We start from the raw sequence: 21,652 nt of genomic DNA, 5'->3' as shown, positions 1-21,652 counted from the left end.
TCTGTACCTTCTCCATCGCAATTATATCTTTTTTGAGATGCGGCGACCAGAATTGTACACAGTATTCAAGGTGTGGTCTCACCATGGAGCGATAGAGGCATTATGACATTTTCCGTTTTATTCATCATTCCTTTTCTAATAATTCCCAACATTCTGTTTGCTTTTTTGACTGCCGCAGCACACTGAACTGACTATTTCAATGTGTTATCCACTATGACACCTAGATCTCTTTCTTGGGTTGTAGCACCTAGTATGGAACCCAACATCGTGTAATTATAGCATGGGTTATTTTTCCCTATATGCATCACCTTGCACTTATCCACATTAAATTTCATCTGCCATTTGGATGCCCAATTTTCCAGTCTCACAAGGTCTTCCTGCAATTTATCACAATCTGCTTGTGATTTAACTACTCTGAACAATTTTGTGTCATCTGCAAATTTGATTATCTCACTCGTCGTATTTCTTTCCAGATCATTTATAAATATATTGAACAGTAAGGGTCCCAATACAGATCCCTGAGGCACTCCACTGTCCACTCCCTTCCACTGAGAAAATTGCCCATTTAATCCTACTCTGTTTCCTGTCTTTTAGCCAGTTTGCAATCCACGAAAGGACATCGCCACCTATCCCATGACTTTTTACTTTTCCTAGAAGCCTCTCATGAGGAACTTTGTCAAACGCCTTCTGAAAATCCAAGTATACTATATCTACCGGTTCACCTTTATCCACATGTTTATTATCTGCTTCACTTTTTTGAAGGAGTTTTGTGAGGCAAGACTTGCCCTGGGTAAAGCCATGCTGAATTTGTTCCATTAAACCATGTCTTTCTATATGTTCTGTGATTTTGATGTTTAGAACACTTTCCACTATTTTTCCTGGCACTGAAGTCAGGCTGACCGGTCTGTAGTTTCCCGGATCGCCCCTGGAGCCCTTTTTAAATATTGGGGTTACATTTGCTGTCCTCCAGTCTTCAGGTACAATGGATGATTTTAATAAGTTACAAATTTTTACTAATAGGTCTGAAATTTCATTTTTTAGTTCCTTCAGAACTCTGGGGTGTATACCATCCGGTCCAGGTGATTTACTACTCTTCAGTTTGTCAATTAGGCCTACCACATCTTCTAGGTTCACCGTGATTTGATTCAGTCCATCTGAATCATTACCCATGAAAACCTTCTCCATTACGGGTACCTCCCCAACATCCTCTTCAGTAAACACCGAAGCAAAAAAATCATTTAATCTTTCCGCGATGGCCTTATCTTCTCTAAGTGCCCCTTTATCCCCTCGATCATCTAACGGTCCAACTGACTCCCTCACAGGCTTTCTGCTTCGGATATATTTAAAAAAGTTTTTACTGTGAGTTTTTGCCTCTACAGCCAACTTCTTTTCAAATTCACTCTTAGCCTGTCTTATCAATGTCTTACATTTAACTTGCCAATGTTTATGCTTTATCCCATTTTCTTCTTTGCGTCCATCCACAAAGTAGAGAATTTCTGCTCCCTCACTCGCAGCCGCCACTCACAGCTGAGGGACGCTTTCGCCCTCTCGTGGTCCAGCAGTATCCTCTACTCATATCGAAGACTCTCGAAGGGGCAAGTCGGGACCGCGTCTACATTATTGGATTAATATAGCTGTCGGCGATTATAAATGTTTGCCTGATTGCCCTGAGAGTGTCACGGAAGAAGCACGAAGGATTTCTCCCCTGAAGCAGGACCTCAAGGGTGGGGGTCCGAAACGCGATCGTGTTGGGCTATGCAGATGAGCATTACTGCTGAATTTTCGAATCTAGATTAAAAAAGTGACATTTCTGCTATCTGACTTTGATTTGCAGTTTCATACCATTTGAAATTTGGAGCTTTCATCAGTTTGATGAAAAGTGAATGATAAAATGAAAAAAATTACCAAAAAATATATATAAAGCAAAATGGACCTGAGACCATAAAGAGAATCTGATATAATACCTTGTCCCTATTAGTGGTCCTACAAAATTATATACCTTCGTATAGTATGACAGCTTGAATAAGGGTTATAAAAGATACCAGGTATACCATCATTGTTTGATACATTGTTTAAATGCATTCATACTCCACAGCGTAACCTGCGGTCAGGTAATAAAGGCTTGCTAACTATTCCATCTCCCAGATCAGCCCATTTGAATAGAGAGAGAGCTTTATCACTGGCCAGTCCAAAACTATGAAATTCGCTACCAATGGAGCTAAGATTAGAAGTTAACTTTAAAACTTTTAAGAAGAATTTGAAAATCTGGTTATTTAAACAGGGGTTTGTAGAGTAAGCATGTCAATCTTATTCTTAAATAGATTTTAGAAGTAATTTTATATTTGATTTTAGAAGTTTTTAAATCTGATATAGTGAAAATGAGGCTTTGTTTTTTTTATGTGACTTATGTAACTTGATTTTATGTATTTTATTTTTAGTTTTATATGCATTTGATATCTTTATTAGGCTATGTATGTTTCAATATGATTTATTTTCATGTTGTGAACTGGTATGATTGATTCAGAATATTGGTATACAAAATAAATAAAATGAAACAAAATGAGAAATCTTTGAAATCAGTCTGACAGTGACAATTATTCAAAAGATGAACTCTGCTTGATGTCCCTTTAATGACTTTCCAAAGCCACTATTAAAATTTGAAACATGACATCTCAGTAATGACCTGTGTAATAAATTTATCCCTTGCCAAAGTTTAAAACAAGCATCCATTTGCCTGTTCTGAAAATACTGATCCTGCAATTATAAATAGACAACTTAATTTCTTCCTTTTATTAGAAAACTGAAAGAATCTGTCATACTAAAGCAATTGACAGATTACTGAGAGATCCTAAACTGATAAATCAATATCAGTTTGGCTTTTGTAAAAGCATTAAGCGCTGAAGCTTTACTAATTTCCTCAATTGATACTTATCCACTGTTTTGATCAAGGTCCTAATTACATCTTTGTACTGCTCAACATTACAGCGGCTTTTGACACATTAGAACACCATTTAATATTGTATCGTCTACATACTTGGTATCAAGGGACTGTGGTAAAAATGGTTCAAATCATAACTTTCTGAAAACATTCCAAGTTAGAGTTGGAAATTCCCACTCTCCGTGGTTTAATGTTTCTGCTGGTATGCCTCAAGGTTCAGTTTTGCCTGCAACACTTTTTAATATCTACCTATCTCCTCTGTGTAAATTGCTTACTGGTTTATGCGTCAAGTATAGTTTACAAAGACATAAAGTTCCTTTTTTCTTAACATTTTTGAGCATTCACACTTACCCCATCGTTCATCAGAAAAAGTTAACGCATTGATAACTCATGTGTTATCAAAAAGGGGTGTGTTTATGGAAATTTGTAAGTTACCGCACCATGTTAACGCTTTGCATAGTTTTATCACATGGTTTGGTAAACTTAGCATGCCATGCAATCTCTATTTTTCACATCCTGTGCTAAGGGGGGAGGGAGAGAGAGACTATCTACAGGGCCCTCATAGTAGTTAAGTATTTATATCTCTATAGGAGTGCCACCTAATAGGTCGAGGTGAGGTGTTAGTGGTGGTTTAGGGGCCAGTTTCGCATGTAGAGTGAGATGTACAAACAGCACAGTACACCTTGGTGAAGATTTGATGTCATTTGGAGTGAGGAAAGTCTCACAAAGATGAAATTTCTACTATGTTCTCTCAACCTAGCTTGATAGAGGCTGCCCTCTTCAGGAGAGTCGGTGAGTATGTCTGGCATTCAATTGTGTGCCTAGTTTTTGGACGCTTAGTTGGGCGCCTGCTTGGGCATCCGGTTGGTAGTGGCATCTATTTGAAGCGTGCACTTACCCATATGCACAATCTGAGCGGCATTGAAGGTGCTCAGTTTTTGGGCCCTCATCGAGGCACAGGGTTGTATACTTAAATTTTGGTTGCCTATATTTTTGCAATGCAAATACAGCTGGACACACAACTTTGTCACCTGTCAAACAGACTGATGGTGCTTATAGCTAAGAAACCAAAGCACCTTACCCCCTGTGCTGCTTGTCATTTTCGGGCATCTCAGCCTGGTATTCTCTAACTTTATTTATTTAGGGATTTTTATATACCGCAGTACATAAAAAGATACATCACCGCGGTTTACGATAATTAGCAACAGGCTTTACAGATAACAGGTATGAAAGATAACAGGCAGTACAGACAGTAAACCATAAATTAATATAATGTTTTACATACAAGAGTGATTTCGGATGTAACTAAAAATCATTTACGAACCAACACAAAACCTTAGAACATAAAAGTCAATAATAGTCAACTTGTACCAGTGCTGCTTGGAGACTCAGGAAAAATTCCCTTCATCTGATTTTACTAAGTCCGGTTCTTCCAAGCCTGATAAAGGCCTGGGTAAAGATGTGTCAGAAGGGGCACCTGATTTTGGAACTCCCCTAACTGATTCATCATCGCGGGAAGGTAGTTCAGTGAGCACAGGACAGGTGCCTCCTGGTTTCGGCATGGATTCTTCTGCCTTTTTCTTGGGTGGAATTTTTTTCAAGGATTGCAGTTCTTTCTTCAGGCACAGTCCTTGGCCCTGAACAATCTTGCCAGGTCAGTGTCGCATGTGGTGACCTCCCACACATCTAGTATTGCAGCTAAGCACACCTAGATCAGCGGCCGGTCTTCCCGATAGAGACCTGGATGACGAAACCTATCCTTCCTGGAGAATGGGGAAATTCCTCTGGGATTGGAACCATATAGGACTATGTTGTGGTTCTTTTATAGAGATGTTACCTTCTCTGATTTCCCAGACACTAAAAATACTGGGAGTCCCTGGGGCTGAATCCATGTCTGAGCCAAAGAAAGATCCCATTTTGGTTTTTATTAGTAAAGCCCTCTTGTTTTTTTCCTTATAATGGAGGCTATTCAAGAATTGATTGATATTGAGTGGGGCGCCCCTGAAGCTAATTTCAAAGGGGGATGAGTCTTGGAAGGACTGTACCCAAAACTTTAGCTGCAAGAGAGAATTACATTTTCCAAAAGTGGGTGCGTGCTTGTGTGTTCAGACTATCCCCATAGAGGGAGGAGTGGCCTTGAAGGATGCGCACGAAGGGAGGATTGATGCCATCCTTAAACAAGCATTTGAAGCAGTGGCAGTGACTTTGCAGATAGCTTCTTGTTGTTCCCTGGTGGCTTTCTCCTGTTTACTTCTTTCTCAGGTGGTTGAATCTGATGTGAATGAAGGCTGCAATTTGGTCCGCAACTCAGCCAGGGGGATAAGTGGCTAGGTGTCTGTTATGACTGAGAAATTGGTTGGCCAATGCGAATTCAAAGTCTAATCTTACAAAGTTACCATTTAAAGGCTCTCTTGTTTGGGAGCAAGTTGGAGAAAATGGCCAATAGGTGGGGCGAGTCCCCGGTTCCTCTGTTACCAGAGGATAAGAATCTAATGCTTCACTCCTTTAGCATGAGAGGTCGTGCTAGTGGATCCAAGTGTTTTCGACCCTACAGAGGAGCAGCCTTTGAGAGGACTCAACCTTTCGATAGATCTGTCCTTTCATCCCAGACAGTCCACATGGAGCACTGGCTCGGGTAGTGGAACCTCTGAGCCTCCCAATGAAGGTGTGCTGACCCATCCCTGAGAATAGGAGATAGGGGGTTTCCTCTCTTATCAAGAGGTGGGTCGAAATCACTTCAGACTAGTGGGTCCTGGAACTGATATGAGATGGATATGTGCTAGAGTTTTGCAGTGTTCCTCAGGATGTGTTCATGGTGTCTCGCTGTCACTCCTTGCAGAAAAGGCAGGCAGTGGAGGATACATTGTCGAGACTCCTCAGTTTGACAATTGTGGTTCCAGTGCCCATGTCTCAAGAAAATACAGGCCAATAGTCCATTTATTTCGTTGTGCCCAAGTAGGAGGGTTCTTTTTGTCTCATCCTGGATCTCACAGGGGTCAACCATCATTTGCGGGTGTCTAATTTTTGCATGGAAACCTTGCACTCAATGATATTGGTCGTGCAGTCGAGGGAGTTTGTCCTTGGATCTGTCAGAGGCACACCTGCATATTCCCATCCTGCAAGAGCATCAATGTTTTTGGGACATCAGTTTCAAATGCTGCCTTTTGATCTGGCCACCGCACCCAGGACTTTTTCCGTGGTGGTGGCAACAGTTGAGAGAGGATGGGATTCTGGTACACTCGTACTTGAAAGACTGGCTGATTCGGGCCAAGAATCTGGAAGAGAGCCTCATGGGACTCTCACAAGTTGATCTCCTCATTGCAGGAGATCGGTTGGGTGGTGAACCTGGCCAAGAGCAGTCTTCAGCCTTCTCAGTCACTAGAGTATCTCTGTGTTTGGTTAGACACGAAGGTGTCTAACCAAACACAGATACTCTAGACACGCAGGGTGTTCTTGCCGGAATGTTATATTCAGAAGTTGATCATGCAGATGCATCTATTGATGAACTCAATTTGCCCAATAGTGTGGACCTATCTTCAGTTGCTTGGATTGATGGCAGCAACCCTGGAAGTGGTGCTGTGGTTGAGGGCGTATGTGTGCCTCTTCAGTGCACCCTGCTGTCTCATTGGAGCTTTCAGTTCGATTTCTGCTTCACCTGCCGATGGAGGTCTGCACTCACCAGCAGTGGTGGCTAAACGTGGGTCATCTGAGAAAGGAGGGGGGTTTCCCTAAGCTCCCTGGTCTGGCTGTTACTCACGACAAATGCAAGCCTCCAGGGCTGGGGGGGGGGGGGGCTCACTGACAGGAGCTGATAGCACAAGGGTGCTGGAGTCCAGAAGAGTCTCTCTGGAGTATCAATTGGCTGGAAGCCCATGCGGTCTGGTTGGCATGCTTACAGTTTGGTGACAGATTGCAGGGTCGAGCAGTCCAAATAATGTTGGCTTACATCAGTTAGCAAGGAGGAATTAAGAGTTAGCAAGTATCACAGGAAACAGTCCAACTTATGGAATGGGTGGAAGTGCATCATCAGATCTCAGCCTCGCACATTACAGGAAAAGACAATATAAGTGCAGAGTTTGGAAAAGGAGAATGGGAATTGTCAAAGAAGGCGTATCAGCTGATAGTGGATCACTGGGACTGTCTGATTCTGGACCTACTAGTGATTTCTTGCACTGCAAAGGTTCCTAGTTTGTCACAGGAGAGATCCAAAGTCCCTGGGAAACGATGCCCTTGTGAGCTACTATATGCCTCCCCCCCCCCCCCCCCCCCCGTGGTCCATGTTGGGCAGGGGGATGGTATTTCTGGTGGCATCAGATTGCATACCATGGCTTCCTGGGCCAGAACTGTGAAGGCTCCTGGTAGGCTCCCTCCTCTGGCTTCTGGCACACAAGGATCTGCTGCAGCAGGAGCCTGTTCTTCACAAAAATCAGACTCACATTTTGTTTTATGGTAGGGCCCTTGAGGGCTTGCTTGCTGAAGCTTGGATATTCTACTGCGGTGATGGCCACCTTGCTGCGAGTGAGGAAGTTCTCTACTTCCTTTGCCTATGTGCAGATTTGATGGGTGCTTGAGGGTTTTTTCTTGTGTTAAGATCCTGCTCATTTTGGAATTTTTGCAGGATGGATTGGATAAAGGATTGGTCCTTAATTCCTTAAAGGTGCAGGTAGCTGCTCTTGCCTGTTTCAGGTGGACCCTTGTTGGATCATCCAGATGTGGCCTGTTTCTTGAAAGGAGTGAAACATCTTCGTCCTCCTTTGCAATTATCGGTGACCTTGTGGAGTTTTAATTTTGGTTTTGGATTTCTTAGCAGGCCCTACTTTTCGACTGATGCGCAGCCTTTCCTTGCGGTTATTGACCTTAAACAGTATTTCTTGTGGCAATTTGTTCTGCACATAAAGTATCCGAGCTGCAGGCATTGTCTCGCCAGGAATTGTTCCTTCGAGTGACTCTGGGAGCGATCCAGCTGCGAACTGTTCCTTTTTGCCAAAAGTGGTCTCTGATTTTCACTTGAATCAGTCCATTTCCCTGCCATCTCTGGATAGGGAGAGGGACGCAGAGGAATATATCCTGTTGTGACCCTTGGATATCAAGAGACATTCTGAAGTATCTGGAGGTTTCTAAACCTCTCAGGAAGTTGGATCGCCTGTTTTGCCTTCCACAGTGGAAATAAACAGGGTGAACTAGCTTCGCAGGCTACAGTAGCTCTCTGGATTAAGGAGATAGTCACGGCTGCATATGTGGATGCTGAGCAGCTGTTGCCAAGTCAGGTTAGGGCTCATTCCACTAGGACTCAGTGTCATGGGCAGAAGTTAGATTGTTGCCTCCCGTCATTTGCTGACCTGCAATAACGTCTTCCTTACACATCTTTTCCAGGTATTAAAGTCTAGATGTGCAGGCCCTGGAGGACGCAGCCTTTGCACATGCAGTTTTGTCTGGACCGCGGGCAGCTTCCCACCTTGTTCGGGAGTAGCTTTGGTAAATCCCAGTTCTGGATCCACTTGTCTAAATGCTGAGAAATTACTATTTACCTGAATTTCCTCTTGTTTAGTATATAGGTGGATCCCTTGGCTGCTGGCGAGTTGTGCTATTGTCCTCCTATGTGGCTGTGTTTCCAGGGGTTACTGGTAAGTGTTAATCCAGCCCTAGACTAGTGTTAATGTATTCTTTGTCTGAGCTCAGTGTTTCCTGTTGGCTGGAATGGTTATCCTATTAATAATCCGTTTTGTTACTGTCCATAGTTGGTTTTTGCAGAGAATACTGGTGGGTTGTTGTCACGGCAGGGGTATAAATACTGTGATGTCAACTTCCGTTCTATCTCCATCTGCTGGTAGAGGTGCATAACCCACTTGTTCTGCATCCACTAAAAAGGAAATTATCAGGTAAGTAGTTATTTCTCACTCTTCTTCCCCAGACAAGTGGGATTTTCTCCCCTATCAGCTGATTCATAGAACAAAAGCGTTGCTGCTTGCCTGATACTTCACTCAGTATGCTACCCACAATTCCTCAGAAATTCTGTTTCTTCAGCAGATGGTAGAGGTGTAAAACCTGTAATTGGCTGATATATATACATTGCTTCCAAGAATGGCAATCCTTTTTGGGCTGCCATCCTGGTTGGGTAGGGATGAGCAAGGGGTCAGTGCCCCTTGGTCAACTTGTCTCAGCACCAAGGAGGACTTAATAGCCAGGTGATCTGGCTCCCTCATGCCCTGCCTCTCTGCTCTCATTATGGGTAGCTTTGTTCTGTTCATCTGCTCAGGAAAGTTTTATCTTTCTAAGTTATTAGGGCTGTTGTGGGAACAGTTTTAAAGTTTTTATAAAAAAAAAAAACGTGAAAAAAGGGACTGTTGGTTCCAGTCAGAATCTGTGTGGGAGCCAGCTGCAATTGTTCCATGGTGCGGGATTGCATTATATTCCAGCGTTTTGGACTGGAGACCTTGAAGAGAATGGGTGGGCGCCAAGTTTTTCTGCTTCCTGGCTTCAGCATGGCTGTGATACAGGAACATGCCCAAACAATTCTGGCTTATGGAGGCCACTGTGGCTCGATCCAACCCTCTAGGTTGTGTAAGACTTGTTCTGGGGGTGGCATTCTGGAGAGCCCATCCTGGGCACTAAAGCAGAGAAGTCAACCTCTAAGAAATTGTGCCTTACTGTAGAATCAGACATTGGGAGATCAAGGCAGAGAAACAGTGGCGGCCATTTTAGCTCCTCCTGCACTTATAGGAGAGTGGGGAGAGCTTGGCAGGCCCACCAGTGTTGTCTCTGGTAGACAACAGTATAAGCATGCAGTGAGAGTTTGGGCCTGGTGCTTCATCTATGCAGGAAGAGCTGGGGAAGGCTCTGGAGGAGCCTTTTTGCTAAGAATTTGTGCTACTTATGTACAGAGCCTTTTTGGCCACAAAGGGCTCTGATACAGGGGCTCTGAGTACTGACAAGGGAGTCTCTGTTCTTATCCTTTGCTCCAAGTGCTGTCATTTGGAGGGAGAGATTGAATTTGAAGAAGAGTGGCTGACTTCAAGGGATGTCTCCGGGGGAGAAGATCCTGGGGCAGTTAGATATTGAAATGGAAAAAGAGCAGCTGGAGGAAGGAGAGATCCTAACCTAGAGGGCAAAGACTTGAGGGTTGTTTGCTTATTTAGGGGAGAGGAGTTGTCCTTTGATTACACACTCTATCTGAGTTAGGGATAATGGACAAGCCAGCGGAGCCGGTGGATGATGACAAAGATCCCATTTTGGAGTGACTTAAGGGTCCTGCCAAGGCTTTTCCATTTCACAGGATAGCCAAGGCTCTGATCTCATTAGAATGAGATGTGCCAGAGGCAGGCCTGAAGGTCGTTACGGCTACAGTGAAATTTATATCCCATCCAGAAGAAGACCTTGGTTTTGTTAAAATTGCCTAAGGTGGATGCTCTCTTGTCGGTTACAAAAAGACCACTATTCTGTCGATGGAAGTGTTGCTCAAGGATGCTCAGGATGAGATTGAAGTGCACCTTAAGTCTTTAAAGTTGTGGCTCTGGGCCTCAGGATTCCTGTCTGTTCGAGTGTCATGGCTCAGGCTTTTTGTGCTGGGTGCAACATCTCCTGGTTACTGGTGCTAAGGAAAGATGTCTTTGAGAGGCTGAACGGCTGAAAGCTGGATTTCCTTTTATAGAAAATATTTGATTTGTACTTCGACTAGAAGTATTGGTCACATCAGTGGTGGCTAGGAAATTGGTGTGGCTCCATAATTGTTCAGCTGATGTTTGGACTAAGACTCATTTACAGAGTTTGCCATTTAAAGGAGAGGATTTGGAAAAGTTGGTAAAGCATTACAGAAACACCAAAGCTTTTAAGTTACTAGAGGAAAAGCCTAGGTCACGTAAGCCTTTTCCCATGAGGCCAAACTTCCATGAGTCTAGGTGATACTGCCCAGGAAAGAGTTTGACGCAGAGGTCCTATTCTAGCAAATATCTGCCCTTCTCTTTGGGGGGGGGGGGGGGGTGTCAGGTCAGAAGGCTAGAAGAGATGGGGCTTTTGCTGGCTTGGCAGCACTCAAGGTTCACAATGAGGACCAGGTCCACACTTCATTAGTAGAGATTGAGTATCATCTAATCCATTTTTAGGAAGTAGGCCGAAATCACTACAGATCAATGGTTCTTTCAGTAGTAAGACTTTTTACTCGTCCAAGGCATGACGCCTTTGTTACTCCTGTCTAAAATGAGGCAGTGAAGGAAACTTTCATCTTCAGTTGGAGGCAGTGGTTCTGGTACCAAAAGGAGAGAGGGATCAGGATCACTATCTATTTTGTAATTCCCAAAAAGAAAGGTATGCTCCAAACTGTTCTGGATTAAAATAGGTGAATGTGTGTTTAAAGGTGTCTCATTTTCACATAGGAATTCTCCATTCGGTAAGTGCTATGGTGTGGAAAGAGGAGTTTCTGGTGTCTCAGAAGCTTAACTGCACATTCCAATTTAGAGGGATCATCAGTTTCCTCTGTTTTGCAGTTCTGGGAGGCTGCTTCCAGGTTTCAGGCAATGCCTTTTGGATTGGTGACAACCCCTCACATGTTCTTAAAGAGTAATTGTTTGTTGCAGCAGCACTGTAGAAAAGGAGTCATTATGGTACATCCTTATCTGGATGATTGGTTGATATGAGCAATGACTAGAGAAGGCTGGCAGTGTCACTCTGTTGGGGGAGCTTGACTAGGTGATCAATTTTCCCACAAGCAAACTTGATCCTTTTCAAGTTTGAGTATCTGGAGGCTCGTTTCGCAACAAGTCTGGGGAAGTTCATTCTTACTACAGAAAGAAGGCTGAAGCTGAAGATTCAGGTTTGCAGATTATTGCAATTCTAGTGTCCCAGGGCTTGGAATTATCTCCAAGTGCTGAGGTCTATGGCATCATTAGATCATTCTGCCTTGGGTAGCAGCTCATATGCACCCATTGCAGAAGTGCCTGTTTTTCGAGATAGAACCCTCAGTCGCAGGATTACAGGGTTAAACTACCTCAAGTGGGCAGGAGAAGGCCAGGTTGAATCTGAACTGTTGGCTTTTGGATCAGAATTTATCCAAAGGGATGGATTTAGAGATTCTAGATTAGATGGTTGTGAACACAGATGCCAGTCTGAAGGACTGAGGAGCTTTTTGTCAAGGGCAGATATCTTGATCTTTGGAGTGTAGAGGAAGTGTCCTTGACCTTTGGAAGTGTAGATGAGGGTGACCAGAAGGGCCCTGATTGCCTTCCTGGGTATTATCAGGAATCGAGCAGAGTTTTTAGGCAAAACTGTGGTGGTATACATACATGAACAGGCAAGTAGGCACTAGGAGTTTGATAGTGGCGTTGGAAGTGAATTGCTTGTTTCAGTGGGCAGAGCACTACCTAAAGGCTGTCTGCTTCTCACATAGCAGTGGTGGAAAATGTTCAGGTGAATTTTTGAACTGGCACATATTGGATCTTGGCGAATGGGAGCTTAAGATGGGGGACTCCACAAGTAGATCTGGCAACGAGGAAATGCCAAGGTTTTTTGCGGTTTTTCAGCAGCAGAAGGAAGATAGGAGGGGAGGGCTTGGATGCTCTTGCACAGCCATGGCCTCAGAATTGCCTGTTTGTGTCTCCTCTATGACCTCTAGGAAAGATTCTTCAGAGACTAGAGAGACATTGGGGAATGATTCTGGTAACTCTGGAATGGCCCAGACGCCCATAGTTGATCAGACTGAGTACATGGGCCCCTGAGTTTAACGTGATTTCACATCTTCTGCATCAATGTCCAGTCTGCTTTGAGCAGGTGGATCACTTTTGTTTTGCGGCCTGGCTATTGAAAGAAGGCAATTAAGAATAAAGGGTTATTTCCTAGCGTGTAGCAGATGGACTCAAAACAAGTGGGTATAGTGTGCTCATGTTAGCAGTTGGAGACAGATCTGACGTCAGCACGGGTACATATACCCCTGCAGGAAGTGCAGCAATTCAGTAATTTCCATCTCCAAAGCAGTTTGGAGCTACCTCACGCTCGCTGAGCGTTTTTTTCCAAATTCTAACTACTAAATTCATAGAAGAAACCTACCTGAAGACGAGCCCGCACTCCTGCGGTGATACCATTCGGTCCCTCCCCCAGTTGAGTTTCCAGAGGCAATTTCCATGGTCCCTCGGAGGTAAGAGCCTCTGTCCGGTGGCCGACTCGTGGCAGGGACCTAGCCCCCCGAGCGAGACGAGTTCGGGCGCGGCCTAGAGGCAGCGGGTGCACTTCGAGCGCGGCGGTGACGGTAATCACCCTCTCCCCCCGCAGCCGGGAAGTGCCGAAGACAAGGTAAGGCGTACATCTTTACTTGTTGGTCTCCGAGGAAGCGAGGATCAGCGGAGTCTGCCTACGTGGCAACCCGCCAAGGAGGTCTCCATCTTGCCTGCCTGCTCAGTCTCCTTCGGCCCTGGTTTGTCGCTGCACACAGGCGAAGGGCGTATGTTAGGTGCCCGAAAATACTTGGGCGCATATTCGATAGAGGTGTACATTGCAGTCACCTGGATTCATGTTGAAATGCGCACGTTGCTGAGATAGGCGCACGTTGCTACTCACAGGCGCCCGCGGATAAGCGCATATTGGTAGGCGCACATCTTGCGCGCATATTACAAAGCACAGACTCCAGCTGGGAGAAGATAACAGACGAGATGGAGCATAAGAGAGCCCATGCATCCGCAGAGCAGGCACCTCCAGAATCAGGCATAAGAGCTCTAAGCCTCTGCTCAGCATGCAACCTCAGAGCCACACAGAGTGAGGAAGCAGACTCCCTATGTGCCCAATGTGAGGAGGTCCTGGGAATTCCAGGCCGGGACCGGTCCCAGCCCAGCACACTTGCCAGTTCCTCAGGGAACACCCTGGACCTAGCAGGCCGCGGTGAGCAACCAGGGAACCCGAGAGACCTGGTGCCCCTAAGGCCAGATCCTGCTTCGCTCTCCTGGGTGGAATTATTCAAGGAGATTCATGCCTTTGTCAGAATGCAGTCTGATCCCCGAATGGGTCCATACGTACCGGATGACCTGGACCCTCAAGACCTAGGCATGGCCACTCGCCACCCGGAAGCCCCGCTTTTGGGGATTCAGATTGCTCTGAGGAAGACTAGCCCCCCGAGGAGGGAGAACTTCCCTCGGGGATAGAACCATATCGGACCATGAGACACTTCTTTCTGAAAGAGGATCTCCCAGGCCTGGTCTCTCAATGCCTGTCGGAACTGGCTATCCTGGGCCATGACACGCCAGGGGAACCTAGAATGAACACCCTACTAGAGGGCCTGCGCCAAACGCTCACCATTTTCCCCTCCTACAAGCAGCACAGCAGCTAATCGATATGGAATGGAATGCGCCGGAGGCCTCATTCAAAGGTGGTCGGGCCTTGTCTGGCATGTACCCCTTAGACCCGGCAACCAAGGAGCTGCTGGCGTGCCCCAAGGTAGACGCCATAGTTAGCGCAATTGTGAAGCACACCACCATTCCGGTGGAGAGGGGGCGGCCCTCAAGGATGCACCGTGGTGACGCGTTCCTGTTTATCACAGGCTAGGAACAACACCCCGGGAGAAGAGATGGAATTGGCGCTCTCGTTCCTCACTGACGCAGCCTCCGACCTAGTCCGTACGGCAGCCAAGGGAGTGTCATCCTCAGTGGCAGCCAGGAGACAGCTCTGGCTACGTAATTGGTCGGCCGACTCCTCCAAGACACGTCTCACAAGAATGCCCTTTAAGGGATCCCTCCTGTTTGGCAGCGATCTCGAGAAACTGGCTAATAAATGGGGCGCCTCTCCATTACCCCGTCTACCAGAAGACGGGTCAAGGAGGAGCCAGCGCCCTTTTCCTAGGCCATCCAGAGGTAGAAACTCTCAGCGCTTCAACCCTTACAGGGCTCGCTACCAAGCACCTCATTCTCAGGCCAGGAACCAGTCCTTTCGGACTAAGCACATCAAGAGGAGAACCAGCTCGGATTCCGGTCCCGGCCACACCCCACAATGACAATCAGCCGACCCATCCGGGGGTAGCAGCCATAGGGGGCAGGCTAACCCTCTTCTACCGCAGGTGGGTCGAGATTACCTCGGACCAGTGGGTCCTCGCCATCTTCCGAGAAGGGTATTACCTGGACTTTCTTCGGCTCCCGCCGGACAAGTTTGTGGAATCTCCTTGTTCACCCCTCAAGAGGGTGGCATTAGAAGTCACCTTGCGGAGGCTCCTGTCCCTAAAAGCCATAACCCCAGTGCTTGCATGGGAGATGAATTCTGGGCATTATTCCATTTATTTCATAGTACCCAAGAAGGAGGGCACTTTCAGGCCCGTCCTGGACCTCAAGTCAGTCAGCTGACACCTACGGGTCCCCAGCTTTTGCATGGAAACTCTGCGGTCTGTCAAAAATGCAGTACAGCCAGGGGAGTTTCTCACATCCCTAGATCTGTCGGAAGCCTACTTGCATATCCCAATCCATCGGGATCACCAGCGCTATTTACGCTTCAAAGTCCTGAACCAACACTTCCAGTTCTGAGCTTTACCCTTTGGGTTAGCCACCGCGCTGCGGACCTTTACCAAGGTCATAGTAGTAGTGGCGGCGTCCCTCAGGAAGGAAGGAATCCTCGTCCATCCCTACCTGGACGATTGGCTGATCAGGGCAAAGTCACCGGAGGAGAGCCACCAGGCAACCAACAGAGTTATAGCTCTTCTGGAAAGCCTAGGATGGATAGTAAACTTGAACAAGAGTTCCCTACAGCCTTCTCAGTCGCTGGAATACCTAGGAGTCCGATTCGACACCCAGGAAGACAAGGTCAGTCTGACCTCCAAGAGAAGAGGAGATCAAAGCTCCGGAATCGTCTGCAGGCCCTGCTGAGCGCAACCCGGCCCACAGCTTGGGATTACCTACAGGTCCTCGGCCTTATGGCATCCACTCTGGAGGTGATACCATGGGCGCGGGCGCATATGAGACCATTACAACACGCCCTCCTATCTCGGTGGAGCCCACGATCACAGAACTACACCATACACCTACCTCTACCAGCCAGAGTGCAGAATCAGCTACGGTGGTGGTTGCAGCCCGGCCACATGAGCCGGGGGTCAAGAATGTCCTCCCCAACCTGGACCCTGCTCACTACAGATGCCAGCCTGAACGGATGGGGAGCACACTGCGAAGAACTCACCGCCCAAGGGCGGTGGAACAGAGAAGAGTCGGGGTGGAACATCAACCGACTAGAGGCACGGGCAATTCAGGATAGCATGCCTGCGATTTTCCCACAGACTCCGAAACAGAGCGGTCAGAGTGATGTCGGACAATGCCACCACAGTGGCATACATCAACCGACAGGGCGGAACCAGAAGCAGACAGGTATCCCTAGAAATAGCCCCCCTGATGTCTTGGGCGGAAGCAAATCTACAGGACATCTCCGCCGTCCACATCGCCAGGAAGGACAACACCACGGCAGACTTCCTTAGCAGAGAGAGCCTAAATCTGGGGGAATGGCAGCTGTCGCCCACAGCTTTCCAGATGATTGTGGATCAGTGGGGGACACCGGGCATGGACCTACTAGCGGATAGGTCCAACGCTCAAGTACCCAGATATTTCAGCCGCAGGCGGGATCCTCTATCCCAGGGGATCGATGCCCTGGTACAGCCATGGCCTCGGGGGATCCTGCTTATATGCCTTTCCTCCATGGCCCCTGCTGGGCGCCATTATACACAAGATTCAGCGGCACAGAGGCCTAGTTCTTCTAGTGGCCCCGGACTGGCCAAGAAGACCCTGGTACCCAGACATGAGAAGACTGCTGATAGGGAATCCATTTCCCCTGCCTCCACACAGGGACCTGCTGCGGCAAGGTCCCATCCTCCACGAGGATCCAGCTCAGTTCTCTCTTACGATCTGGCCATTGAGAGGGCTAGACTGAAGAAAAGAGGATACTCGGGGCCAGTAATAGATACACTCCTCAAAGCACGCAAGTTCTCCACATCACTAACATAAGGATCTGGAGACTATTTGAAGCCTGGTGCGAAACTCACAGCACCAATCCACATGCCACTAAGATCCCTATCATTTTGGATTTCCTGCAAGATGGACTTCAGAAGGGTCTGTTGCTCAATTCCATCAAGGTTCAAGTGGCAGCGCTATCCTGCTACGGTCCCCGGAGTGACGGCAACAGCATCACTACACACCCAGACGTTTCATGTTTCCTGAAAGGAGTCAAACACATTCGCCCGCCACTGAAGTGGTCAGTGCCCCTGTGGAACCTCAACCTAGTTTTGGAATTTCTAGCGGGACCCGCCTTCAGACCCCTTCGAGGCCTGTCCCTCCGTTTGTTAACCTTGAAGATGGTGTTCCTGCTGGCCATATGCTCAGCACGCCGCATCTCAGAGCTACAAGCGCTGTCCTGCTGTGATCCGTTTCTCAGAATCACTCCAGAGGCTATCCATCTTCGTACGGTTCCTTCCTTCTTACCCAAAGTAGTCTCTCACTTCCACCTCAACCAAACCATATCCTTGCCTACCACTGAAGGTTTGAAGAAGGGGGAAGGTCTAATACTATGCCATCTCGACATCGGCAGACTGCTGTCCAGATACCTGTAAATGTCAGAAGCAGTACGAAAGACGGACCACCTGTTCGTCCTTCACAGCGGGAAGAAGCAAGGGAAAGCGGCCTCAGGGGCAACCATCGCCCGCCGGATCAAAGAAGTTATCAAGGCAGCCTACGTAGAAGCGGGAAAACCACCACCTCTACGGGTCAAGGCTCACTCTACCAGAGCGCAAGCGGCCTCTTGGGCAGAAACTAGGATGCTGTCGCCTGCAGAGATATGTAAAGCGGCGATGTGGTCCTCCCTCCATACCTTCTCCAGATTCTACTGGCTGGACGTCCAGGCCAGGGAGGACACAGCATTTGCGAGGGCAATCCTAAACGGACCTCGGGCAGCCTCCCACCCAGTCCGGGAGTAGCTTTTGTACATCCCACTTGTTGTGAGTCCATCTGCTACACGCTAGGAAATGTTGAGATTACTTACCTGATAATCTCGTTTTCCTTAGTGTAGACAGATGGACTCAGCATCCCGCCCAGCTGCCTGTATACATTGGTTTCACCGATTCAAGGTAAGCCTTATCACTTCTTACATGAGTGCGTCCACTCTACCAGGTATCGACGCCTTCCGGTTGGGAATGCTGGCGGTCTCCAGCTACTATCAATTGGTCAGGGGAATCCTGTTTTCATTATTTCATTGATCGTCAGTACACATATATCCATAACAGCTTTTGCAAGGAAGATTACTGAAGTGCTTCACTTCCTGTGGGGGTATATGTACCCGAGCCGACGTCAGATCAGTCTCCAACTGCTAGCACGAGCGCACTATACCCACTTGTTCTGAGTCCATCTGTCTACACTAAGGAAAACGAGATTATCAGGTAAGTAATCTCAACAATTCTGAAGGAGTAATTTCAACCTTGTTACGGGCTAAGAAACTTCCACTTAAGAACATAAGAAATTTCCATACTGGGTCAAGCCAAGGGTCCATCAAGCCCAGCATCCTGTTTCCAACAGTGGCTAATCCAGGCTACAAGTACCTGGAAAGTATCAAAACACTAAGTAGACCACATGCTATTGATGCTACTTCCTTGGTTTGTGTTCAGAACCTTTTTTGCCAGGACTTTTCATCTTTTCATGCATCTATTTATTGCATCCTTTTCTTTCTAAAGACAGGATTGCAGAAAGGTTTAGCTTTAAGTTCTTAGAATGCAAGTGTTTGCCATTTCTTGTTTCAGGGGAAAGGTTCAAAATTGCTCTTTGACATCTCACCCAGATGTGGTCAGGTTTTTTTAGGGCAGTGAAACATCTTCATCCTCTGTGTCAGAGGTTAGTGCCTTCTTGGAATCTTAATTTGGTGCTATGGGCCTCATCTATGTCATCCTTCAAGCTTATCTGTGAAGCTTCTTTGAAAGACTTTACTCTGAAGGTGGTAATTCTGGTAGTTATTCGTTCAGCAAGGTAACTCTAGAACTGTAGGCATTATTGTACAGAGATCCATTTCTGAAGCTCTTGGATCAGGGGTATCATTCCTACGGTCTGTCTGTTTACTTGAACTGGTATCTGAGTTTCCGTAGAGAAATCCATTCAGTTGTCTGCCTTCAGGAAGTCAATTCAGAAGCAGGAACTCAGTTCAAGAGTCTGCATGTGCTTGGATGTATGTAGAGTGCTACTTCATTTCACTGTGACAAATTAATTCAGGAGATTTGATCATCTTTTTGAGGTTTTTGCTGGATGTAAGAAAGGGGAGCAGACATCCAAGAACATTGTCAGATGAAGTAAGCAGATTGTGCCTGCTTACATTTCTAAAGACTTAACGATTCCTGAGCATCTTAAAGTGCACTCCGTTAGTGGTCAGGTGACTTGGTGCCACAGATTTTTGGAGGGTGGTGGTGGTGATATGGTGGTCCTTGCACGCTTTCTCTCAGCACTACAGATTGGATGTGCAGGCATCCAATGCTTCTTCGTTCAAAGCAAGTGTTATGAATGGGTCTTTTAGCTTACCTCCCAGTTTGGAATGGCTTGGGTATATCCCGCTGGCCTGGGGGATGAAGAGGAAGGAAAAATTGGTTCATGCCTGCTAACTTTCTTTCCTAAAGTCTTTCCAGATCAAAATCCCACCCATTCATTTTCAGACTGCTCTTCTGTGTGTATATAGATCAGATTGTTATGATGGTTCTCTATTGAAAGTTTGCATCCTCTTATTGATGGGGTTCAAACTGAGTGTGGCAAGTGTTACTCCTCCCGCTGCTCATTTGGGTTATTTGATTGCCTTTGATATAGAATTATTGAGGGATTGCAGATGGCACACTGGATTAAGTACCAGGTGAGGAATAAAGCTTTTCCTATCTTCATCTGCTGGTAGGAGAGAAACCCAATTGTCTGGTGGCCCCCCCCCCCCCCCAAAAAAAAAACAAAAACAAAAAAAAGCAGGGAAGAACCTATTTTTCTATTCCTGGGTAAGGTTTTAAGGTGCTATAGAAAAACTGCAAATCCAGTTATAAGACATCAATGAAACGCCTAAGCTAGACCTGGAGCTAAGATTTGAACTTCAAGTTCTAGCACTTACCTCCACTTCTATGTTCCTCCTGTAGAGTGAAGCCACCAGAGTCCAGGAATTAATGAAAAGAGAGTTTGAAAAACTCCATGAATTCCTGCATCGAGAGGAGAAGATAGCCCTTTCGAATGTGGAGGAGGAGCAGAATGAGAAGCAGAAACTGGTAGAAGAGAAGATGAAGAAGATCTTGGAAGGAGAGATGTTCTTGAAACTTGAGATAGACAGGGTCCAGGCCCAGCAGAAGGAAAATGATGTTCTCTTTCTAATGGTACTTTGTTGTCCCAGTTAAAAGGGGATTTTTTTTTATTGGAAGAAACCTAGGAAAGTATTAGGTAGCTGTTTCCACATCCAGTCTTGCTATATTGCACCTCACATTACACAGCACTGCTGCTGAATGTGTATATTTTTAATGGAATATGCCTGGGGGAAGCCCTGGCACTAAATTGTGCTGTGATGTTTGACTTCATATCGTACCCAAAATATGCTACAGACTCTAAAGAGGGTACAGTCCACATGCCAAGAAATCATAAGAACAGACTTTTCTTCATTGTCCTATCAGACTAGTCCAGGCCAGATGTAGAATGTTTTGCCATACCAGCAGATGGAGATAGAGTGAAATTTTGTACTGGTATCTTCCTCCTATATAGTCTGGTATAGCAAAGGAAAACTGTTGGTTCTTCTCTACTTATATGCTAGCAGAATACCTCACCTAAGTCACACGTTGCATACAGAGACCATAGTAACATAGTAATGACAGTAGAAAAAGACCAAAATGGTCCATCTTTTTTTATTTTTTGTTTTTTATATACAGATATTCACCCAAGAGTATCACATCGGTTTACATAATATCTAGTGAGAGTGTGATTACAGGTCATACTATCTTTCTTTCCATTGAGACATTGTGAAACTACAGCGAAGTATAGTTTTGTAAGGTTAGAGATATAACATTGTGATAACAAAAACGGCTTATTTTCATGACAATATAATAGCAAACATTTGATTTGACTAAGTGTTCTCACTGTAGGATATGTGCAGGGTTAGAGATCTGTTTGGTTGTGGTCGTTGGATGCTGTGGAGTTAACTGTTGGCTGGGTAGGCTTTTTGGAATAGCCATGTTTTTGGTGATTTTTTTTTTAATATCTGTGATGAGGGTTTCATTCTGAGATTTGCTGGAAGTTTGTTCCATAGTGCGGGTCCAGCTATTGAAATTGCTCGTTCACGTGTTGAGGTGCATTGTGCCTGTTTTTGGAGGGAATGGAAAGTAATCTAGTCTGCCCTGCAAGCTTCCCAATGTAGTAACTGCTGCTCTGTGCCGGTTTAGCTTTTACAAGTATAAATACAAATGTGCAGACAAAAACTGAACTGGAACCCGCAAGAAGCCAGACTCTGTATGCATTGCAATAATGGAAAAACAGATTTCTGTTCCTCAAACATTCAAATACAATCAAGAAATATAAAATATCAATAACAGTAAAACCATACTGAGAGAATATTTCAAAACTGACACATAGAACATCCAATAATATAAAACTAATATAAATTTTTAAATTATTTCAAAACATCAGACACATCAACAAGCCAATAATTAAAACTAAAGAATTTAAATTTCCACACTTTCCATACCTGGGAACTTTTTGATTCAGTCACCCTGAGATTCCTGTGGATCAG

General features: G+C 45.8%; 1 protein-coding gene across 2 annotated transcripts in view; it reads left to right on the top strand.

Moving 5' to 3' along the window:
- TRIM35 (tripartite motif containing 35) overlaps positions 1-21,652 on the top strand; it is an 85,034-nt gene that overhangs the window by 29,509 nt on the left and 33,873 nt on the right. The window contains exon 3 of one of the 2 annotated variants that reach the window (XM_029596204.1): positions 20,022-20,252. The exons of the other annotated variant lie outside the window; for it this stretch is intronic. Coding sequence (XP_029452064.1) covers positions 20,022-20,252 — 231 coding nt within the window. The remainder of the gene's footprint in view (positions 1-20,021; positions 20,253-21,652) is intronic. 2 annotated transcript variants of the gene reach the window in all.

This window comes from Rhinatrema bivittatum, chromosome 3, assembly GCF_901001135.1.
Source record: "Rhinatrema bivittatum chromosome 3, aRhiBiv1.1, whole genome shotgun sequence".
NCBI classification, from domain to species: Eukaryota; Metazoa; Chordata; class Amphibia; order Gymnophiona; family Rhinatrematidae; genus Rhinatrema; species Rhinatrema bivittatum.
The sequence above is the reverse complement of the archived record's forward strand: the minus strand, read 5'-3'. Positions and strand labels throughout refer to the sequence as shown.